Raw genomic sequence first — 9,335 nt, 5'->3', positions numbered from 1 at the left:
AGGTGTACTGGTACTGGTACTATATTATACTGAACGGATACTGGTACTACATATGTACTATTACTGAAGCTACTGGTATTATACAGGTACTGGAATTGTATTGTACTGAACTGGTACTGCTGCTACTTATGTGATATACTCGTACTAGTAGGGGGTACCCCAATCAAATAAATATGAAAAATGACCTCATTAAGTTTAAATGAAAAAGGGAATGATGAGGGTTAAGTAGAAGGTAGTTGACTTCATTTTCGGAAATGGATTCTCTATTTCTAGTCACACACATCGGCAGCCATGCCAAATCTCTCTCTCTCTCTCTCTCTCTCTCTCTCTCTCTCTCTCTCTCTCCACGCGATGTCTGCAGGCCAAAGATTTGATGAGGGGACGGGTTGGGTGGCATGGAAGGAGGGACGGAGAGGGGAAAAGGGCGGAGCAAGGCCTAAAGCTCTCTCTCTCTCTCTCTCTCTCTCTATGTGTGTGGCTGTGCGTTTTGGGTTGTGCAAGATGCAGAGGGAGGAGAGAAGGGTGAAGTGGTAAGAGTAGCAAGGAGGTCGACAAGGGCGGCAAGCGGCGATTGGCGGCGGGGTGAGAAATCACATGGGGATGTAAAAGGTGCATCAAAAGTGGGGGAATCTTTGGAGTATTGAGGTATTATATTTAAAGTGTTGCCAATAGGAGTAGTACGGGCACCATTTATGTACAATATTATACTAAACTGGTACTGGAGCTACTTGTGATATTGGTACGGGTACTACTTGAGTGCTGATACTCTATTGGTACTGTTTGTGTACAATTATATATTGGACTGGAGCGCAAGCTTTAGACATAGCAAAAGAGAGCGACATGCTTTGCACTAGTATTATTATTATGGCTGCTTCGTCGAGTTAACTTTCCGTCACCGCGTGATGTGAGTTGAACGAGAGTGATGAGCGCGGGTGCTCCCGACTTCTTTTGCAGAGAAGCGCAGCGGCTTCGGTACGCCGCGCGTTCGGCTTTCAAGGTAACCCTCTTTCAACTTTAGGCGCACAAGCTAGACACATGACTTACAGGCTCTCACTGTGCAGCTCTTGCAAATCCAGAAGCAACACCAGCTCATAAAGCCAGGAGCCTCCGTCCTCGATTTAGGATGCGCTCCTGGGGCTTGGATGCAGGTAAGAAGTTTGCGCCCCTTCTCAACCCCCCCCCCCCCCCCCCCCCCCCCCCCCCCCCCCCACCCCCAACACACACACACACACACTCACTTTTTTTTTTTGTTGTAAATCTGCTTTGAACGAACACACACACACACACACACACACACAAGCCACATTGAATGTTCATGCAGTTGTTAAGCAGTGTTCGATAGGGGAAGGGCCTAGTCTCTGTTATGGAGTTTGTCCTCTTTTCATGGGTTAGTGACACTTGCACTTCTTGGTTACCATCAGGAATGCTTGCAGAGCTGTGCCATGCCACCAGGAAAATCTGATTTTCTATTTCGGCGGCTCAGATTCTGCAACATGCAGAATGTCTTCATTGCTGCTACTTTTGGATACATTTGTTTGAATGCTGATTTCTTAAGAATACATGGCCAACATACAGAAGTTTTAACTAATATGGTAAGTAGAAGAAAAGAATTCTGCATTGCTTATGTGGTGCATCCGAGTGCATGGAGATTATTCGAAGTTGATACTTTGTGATTTGGTATCGATGAACGATCGCATCAACAAGTTGTTTGCAAAGCAATAGGAGATATAATACGTGGGCAAGACGATCTCAGTAGTCATAACAGACATTGCAACCGTGCCCTTGCTTATTACATTGGGCTATCTCCTGGGAGGAGCTTGTTTCCTTGCTGTTGGATCAGGAGGATCAGCTTTAGAGCATGGCATCCTGAGGAAGCTAGTAGGGAGCGTTGATCAAACATTGGTCAAGAAGCAACAAGAACAGTTGGCAAAGATGTATAGTCTTGTTCTTCCAAGACGGAGAAGATGCGCTACAAAGTTGTGACAAGCCTGGTCATATTTTGTCAGACTGTTTTAAGAGTTTGCTAAGAAAGGCTCAAAGTCATCAGATTTGACAAAGTTCCATTTTGGAGCTGTTGCTTGCTTGAAATTTGTGGTTGTTGGATAGTGTCAGATCTCATTGTGTCTATGCGTAGGAAGTGGTTTCGGAAAGTGGTGCTTTACCTCCCTGTCACTTCCCTACACATCAGTATCGTTGACCTTGTTATATCTCACCAGTGTGAACTTGGCCCTTAGGTTTGGGTGATTATGACACTCATTTTTTGAGCCATCTTGTGCGATCACTACGCTTCAAATATAGACACTTGGTAGTGCTTGATCAGATTCCCAACTTGGATACCCGTTCTTGAGGTGTGGGGCTAGGCAAGAGTAGCTACAGGCTCCCATGATTGGGGTGGAGGGGATCCGGCTCTATGGTGGGAGGTGAGTTAGATGTTTGCACCTTATGTTGCTTTGTACATGTGTTTGGTTTATGTCATGTCTTGTTGGAAGATGTATCATACGGTGGCACTAACATCAAAATTAAAGCTACTACCGACTCTCCTAAATGGCACGGCGATGTGCTCAAAAGCACTAGAGCTTTTGAGGTTGCGATGGTCCAGTGCGAATCTCATAGCCACCAGAAATGGTGTTTTTTGGGCCAAGAAATGAACTGGCAGTTCGGTGGAAACAGAGTTTCTTCCTTGCAATTTTTGGGGACCCCTAAAATGGTTGGCAGATGGTGGTGGTGCATGGGAAGGTCCTCTATATCTAGTGAGGACAGTGTTGAGGATGTCACAAACTGCTGATGTGTCAAGCTCCGAAGAATGGAGCCAACTTGCAGATCATGGCGGAGGGGCCTAAACCCTAAGAAGAACAAGCAACAGAAGAAGAAGTCCTACCAACTTATGGAACCCCGTCCAATGGGGCCCAAGTGACATAAAGGATTAAAATAAAGCAGGGCCCACACATAGCTTGCGCAACCAATTGATGACGTGGCAGTTGTACGGACGCTCCGGATTTTCCACTGGCTGATGACGTGGCAGACTGTACGGATTTCTGCGTTTTGCGTTGACTGTTGATGTGGCAATTGTACGGAATTCCGTGATTTACGTTGGCAACATTTTTGGCATTGCTTTTGGAGAAGATGCTTTTGAGTTTGAAGGCTTTTCACTGTAACTGCTTTTGGGGCCTAGGGCCGTTAAATACGAGGCAATGGGCTCATTTTCTGGCATGCTTCCTGGAGAAGGTGCAGAGTTTGGAGTACCGGCTTGTACTGTGTTGATGCAATATAAAGAAATATCGAAAGGGATGCCAAGGTTTGGGGCCAATACTCTCTGGGGTGGAATTTCGCCACTCCGTGTCGCGTGTTGTCTCTCTCTCTCTCTCTCTCTCTCTCTCTCAGTTCAGTTGTAATTGAAGTGCTAAAAGTATGTTCAATCTGTTCTTTTTCTATTGGCACGTGGTGCCCGTCTTGTGACAGTGGTATCAGAGCATCAGGCATGTGCTTTTTTGAAAGCATACCGGTGCTACAAAAGAGCAAACCAGAGACTATTGGAATGTTACTTGAAGTATCTTCGGGCCCGACCCCGGACTTATTAGCCACTCCCACCCTTACTTCATCGCGCATCGTGCGCTCCCGTCTTCACCGCTCATGTCTTATAGGGCATAAGCCATAGAGATCACCTGCAAGAGAGGGATCTAGATTTGTTTCGAGTCACTGTTTTTCTTAGAAGCAGTGCCATGCAGATGTTGATGTCTATAGCTACCAAGCGGCACACTCCAAGGACTTGGCAAGCTTTCAAGAAAAAAAAAATTTGATCGAAGTTATATGATTTCTGACATCTTCTTTCGGAGTGCAACTTCTGGCAAAGTGGGGAATGCTTGCCATGGAAACCCTAGCAGATTATAACTTGAAATTTCTCGACATCTCTCAGTAAATGTCTCTTCACGAGCAGATGACCTTGTAGGTCTAGTGTGATTGCTATGTCTTGGGACTACCATCGCCGCCAAAGAAACATTGTCTGTCCAAGAGCTGATGGACCATGCTGTGCTTGGCTACGACCTTATGGAATGTGTCACAAAGTGATGACGTGGCGGACAACAGAAACCCTAATTTTTGCCAGAAACCCTAATTTCCGAAAATCGCAGAGGCTGAAAAAAATAAATATATATATATTTTTTGGAAAATGATGAGCGACGCGAATTTTGCTTTTTTTTATAAGAAAAGAGAAAAGACTCTCTAAGAGAGAGAGAGAACTGATGCTTTTTATTTTAAAAGCTTTTGGGGCTCTGCTTTTGGGCATCCCTTGTACCTTTAAATAAGTGGTGAGGGCTTCACTTCTCAGAGCATCTGGACGCAGAGTCTGAGAGTGAAACCCTAACCGCTCTCTTGTACTTTGATGATTGATTAATACAAAAAGAAATACCGAAAGGGGCGCCAGTCTTTGGGGCCAATATCTCTAGGCACGGAACTCCGTCGGGCCAGTGCAAATCTTTTGTGATCTGTGAATTGTTTTGAAGTGGTTATTTGGTGCTGTCGCGGTTGATTCTTGACTTGGAGTGTCCAAGTCTGTTACAGTGGTATCGGAGCACGGCCGATTTCTCTTCTACGGGAAATCCGATCCCCGAATTTTTTTTCCGCGACACCTATGGCTTCAGGCAATGATCAGTCGACTCCCTCTGCATCTGGAGATGCGGGCAGGGATCACAACGAAGATTCCGGCACGGAGTATGGCCCGCCCAGGCCTACTCAGGCGGAGCAGCAAGAGATGGAGCGTCGTCAATTGATTGGCGATGCAACAAAGATGATGCTCAATTTTGCCAAGGACTCGAAGATGGCAAAATATATGAACCAGACCTCTTTGGAAGAGGTACAGATGGAGTGGCAAAGAACCACAACACCACTCCCGAAACCCGCTCTCAAGAAACCTTCTGCCTCCAAGAAATATATGGAGAAGGAACTCGAGAACGTGGTTGATGCGCGGATTGCTCAACTTTTCGACGTGCAAAAGAAAGGCACTGACTTCCCGGGATATTTGGGTCGTCGATCGACTTTTGACAAGGCAAAGAAACAGAAGAAGGGTGTTCGATTTGAAGGAGTACCCAGTTCTTCTTCTTCTTATAGTTCTTCTAGCTCCTCGGATTTGAGCGAAGAAGACAGAAAAGGTAAAAAGCGAAGCAAGAAACAAAGCTTTGGAAAGGGCAAGAAAAAGGCAAAGAAGGCTACATCTCGCCCAGAGACTGACACTTCTATTGAGGACTCGTCTACAGACAGCTCAGATTCCGATGACGGAAAGTTTTATGCGAACAAGAACAATTTTTACAAAGCCAACCAGTATGACTTTCTCGAAGTTAAAAGCAAGAAAGTCCGAGAGTTTAAGGAAGGTGGCCACTCGATCAAGTTTGATACTTTTCAGGATGCTCAGATGCTTCGAAGGCTTTGTCTTTTATACAGCAGTTTGACATCGCTTTCGCGGGAGGATGCTATTCAGAGCACTCCAAGATTCGGAGAGTTGCCTTACTTTAAGAGGAATGCTCGTACTTGGTGGTCCACGCTTCTTTTAAACACGAGTGTTCCAGTTAAATGGCTGAAATATAAAAAAGCTTTTTATTTCTTCTTGGTTGATGCAAGAATATGAACGAGATATACGAGTTGCTTGGAACCATCTTCGGATGACCAAGAAAGATACAATCAATGCTTATTGTTAAAGATTCTGGAGCTCTTTTCTATCCGCCTCTTCATTCAAGAAGATCTTGTTCAGAGAAAAGATTGAGCGGTTTACCTTGGGTCTACCTACAGAGATCCGAGATCACTGCTTGGAACAGAAGTCAGCTTCTATTCAGGAGTTGATGAGTCGTGCAAAGCGGGGCTTTGCCTTTCACTCTGGCAGTTTGACCGACCCCACAGATAAGGTCATGACACAACGAGCCGAACAGACTTCTCGGAATGAAAGTAGAAAGAAAAAGAGGAACCCAGAGAAAAAGGATGCACGACCCAAGTTTACTCATGAGGAGAGAGCTCGCTTCGTCAGAGAGGGGAAGTGCTTTGGATGCGGGGATTATGGACATATCTCCGCGAAGTGCCCTAAAAAGGCACGGAAAGAACAAAATGATAAAGACGACGACAGGCCTGAGAGTTCGAGAGCAGTTGAGGAATGTGGCAGAAAAGGCAGATAGAAAAGTAGAACTGGTACCACATGGTGTGGGACCTGCACCGAATCTAATGAATGAAAGTACAAACTTTGCTGCTTTTGGGGCAAAGTGAAGGATTAGGAGCTCTTTTGAAGGAGCCAAGGCCAACTTCTTTTCACTTGGAATTGGCGGCTCAATTTGGAATTGCGCCTGACAGACTGACGCCACAGGCAGAGGTAGTTCGACTGGCACTCGTATGGGATGTTGCCATTACACCGAGCATTGGAAAACTTTGTTTGCAATGACAGGGGTGTTCAAGGCACGCGAGTGACGTTCTACTCGGGATCCCTTGGTACCACAAGAACTACGCCGTGGTTGACTACCGGGCCGAGAAAGCGACTTTGATAAATGAAGGGCTTAGAGATTGTACTTGATGAACTTCAGTTTCTTACTCATTCTTTTGGGAGAGAACTGAACGATGGATAAAGGTTGAATATGTTTTGACCTGATCAAAAGAACGCCAAGATTTTTCTCCACACTCATGCCGATTGCTTTTCAGAGGGCCTGAAGATCACACCATTGATCTGATACTTGGAAGCACGCCACCGAATTGGCCACCTTACCGTGTGAGCTGAGTACAGAATGAAAAGATTATGAACCTAGTGAATGACCTCTTGGAAAAGGGTCTTGTCCAACCTAGTACTTCACCGTATTGCTCTCCAGTGTTGTTGGTTTTGAAGAAAGACGAATCTTGGAGAATGTGCATCGATTATAGCTCTCAACAAAATCACCATCAAGAACAGATTTCCGATTCCTAGGATCGATGATATACTTGACAAGTTACAGGGATCCTCGTGCTTTAGCAGGATTGACTTGAAGAGTGGATATCATCAGATCAGGATAGCGCCAAGAGATGTCTACAAGACAGCTTTTCAGACGACTTTTGGGTTATTTGAGTTTTTGGTGATGCCTTTTGGCTTAACCAATGCTCTTGCGACATTTAATCGGATGATGGACAGGATTTTTCGAGAATACAGGCTATTTGTTGGCACTTTCTTTGACGACATCATTGTTTTCTCCAAGAATGAGGCAGAACACAGAGATCATCTGCTTCATGTCTTTCAGGCATTACTAGATCACACATTAGTGATTAATGCAAAGAAAAGTGAATTTTTCCTACCAGAGATACACTTTTTGGGACACATTGTGTCAGTAGCAGGAGTGCAAATGGACCCGGCCAAGATAGAGACTATCCGTGATTGGCCCGATTTGAGGAATGTCCATGAAGTTAGAAGGTTCTTGGGATTGTGTTCGTACTACAGGCGGTTCATACGAAAGTTTGCAGAGGTTGCTTCCCCTTTCCATACCTTGACTGTAACAAACTTGGACACTCCAAGTCAAGAATCAACCGCGACAGCACCAAATAACCACTTCAAAACAATTCACAGATCACAATAGATTTGCACTGGCCCGGCGGAGTTCCGTGCCTAGAGATATTGGCCCCAAAGACTGGCGCCCCTTTCGGTATTTCTTTTTGTATTAATCAATCATCAAAGTACAAGAGAGCGGTTAGGGTTTCACTCTCAGACTCTGCGTCCAGATGCTCTGAGAAGTGAGGCCCTCACCACTAATTTAAAGGTTACAAGGGATGCCCAAAAGCAGAGCCCCAAAAGCTTTTAAAATCAAAAGCCTCAGTTCTCTCTCTCTCTTAGAGAGTCTTTTCTCTTTTTTTAATAAAAAAAAGCAAAAGCAAAATTCGCGTCGCTCATCATTTTCCAAAAAAATAAAATAAAAAAAAATTAAAAAAAAATAATAATCCGCCTCCGCGATTTCTGGAATTTAGGGTTTTTGGCAAAAATTAGGGTTTGCAGGAATTTTAGGGTTTCTGGCAGAAATTAGGGTTTTTGCTGTCCGCCACATCATCACTTTGTGACATACCCCCCTCTTGAAAGCATTGTAATCGACCGCGATTACGCCTGCAAAACCGACAAAAGCCATAAACCGTCTTAGCAGACACTGACTGTTAGTACCTACGTACTAGGAACGCACATCTAGCACATGTACAAAATCGATAGTCACATCACACGACATCACAGGACATCACCAGACATCACACGACATCACATGACATTCAACATTCATTCGGATCTTAGACCATGATTTATCGGCAATGTAGCTAGCAATCACATCTAGGTCCAATCGGGACCTCATCGATGTCCGATTGACTAACCCCTATTGCAACCATGTCTATTCGAGATCAATCAGACCAAAATGCTGCAGTCATTTCGGCATCAGTTCCTGCACTCACAAGAAGTCAAGAACAAATCAGTATCATTATCAGGAATTCCATTTCATAAAGTCATCCAGCAGAATACTGTCAGCTCTCAGTATCCCTGAAGCTCAAAGAGACACAGTATTGCAATGGATTTCATTTTTGATCTCCCAAGAACACAGAATGATCACAATGATTTTCCGATTACATGGCACGTCTGAGACGATTGTTTCCGACAGAGACCCCAGATTTATGAGTTTGTTTTGGAAGGCAATTTGGGAGAACATTGGCACGCAGTTGCAGTTCTCGTCATCGTTCCACTTGCAGACTGACGGACAATTTGAGATTGCCAATTCAATGATTTTAGATTTATCGAAGTCTTGTATCTTGGATCAGAAGACTCAATGGGAAAAGAACTTACCTTTGGTGGAATTTGCCTACAATAACACGATACACTCTTCGACGGGGAAGACGCCATGTGAGATTGTTGAAAGTGCTGCGAAGGTTCTATCCTTCCTGAGCACGAAAGATTAGATATTTGAAGCGGATGAATATTCGCGAGATTTGGATACGGCTTTTGCCAAGGTTCGCGAGACTTTGCAGGAGTCTCAAGAACGACAGAAAAAGGCAAGAGATCGCCATTGTCGCGACTTGAAATTGAAGGAGGATGATTGGGTGCTCTTACTTTTTGAGAAGGCACGCCTACGAAAGAAAAAGGGAAAGGAGAGGCTTTTTTCAAAGCTTAGTATGCGATACTACGGACCTTTCCAGATCACTGAAAAGATAAATGATGTCTCCTTCCGATTGAAACTGCCAGATACTTGGAGAATTCACAATGCATTGCATGTGAATCTCTTGAAACCTGTTAAGGGTGATGTGCCTGATGATGGGGAGCCTGAGGAGCAACCCGAAGTGGAAGAAAACGAGGAGATCCTTGTTCCTGAACAGATTTT

The 9,335-nt window shown here is 44.7% G+C and overlaps 1 protein-coding gene across 1 annotated transcript in view; it reads left to right on the top strand.

The window, feature by feature from the left end:
• Nucleotides 1–841: 841 nt before the first annotated feature.
• LOC147465438 (FtsJ-like methyltransferase family protein) overlaps nucleotides 842–9,335 on the top strand; it is a 31,910-nt gene continuing 23,416 nt past the window's right edge. Inside the window, exons 1-2 of the mRNA XM_086511667.1 lie at nucleotides 842–997; nucleotides 1,062–1,148. Of these exons, the coding sequence (XP_086367793.1) occupies nucleotides 923–997; nucleotides 1,062–1,148 (162 nt within the window). The 5' untranslated portion in view covers nucleotides 842–922. The remainder of the gene's footprint in view (nucleotides 998–1,061; nucleotides 1,149–9,335) is intronic.

The sequence above is a fragment of the Adiantum capillus-veneris genome, chromosome 1, assembly GCF_014529385.1.
Source record: "Adiantum capillus-veneris isolate H3 chromosome 1, ASM1452938v2, whole genome shotgun sequence".
Lineage (NCBI taxonomy): Eukaryota > Viridiplantae > Streptophyta > Polypodiopsida > Polypodiales > Pteridaceae > Adiantum > Adiantum capillus-veneris.
This window is presented reverse-complemented; position numbering and strand designations above follow the sequence as displayed.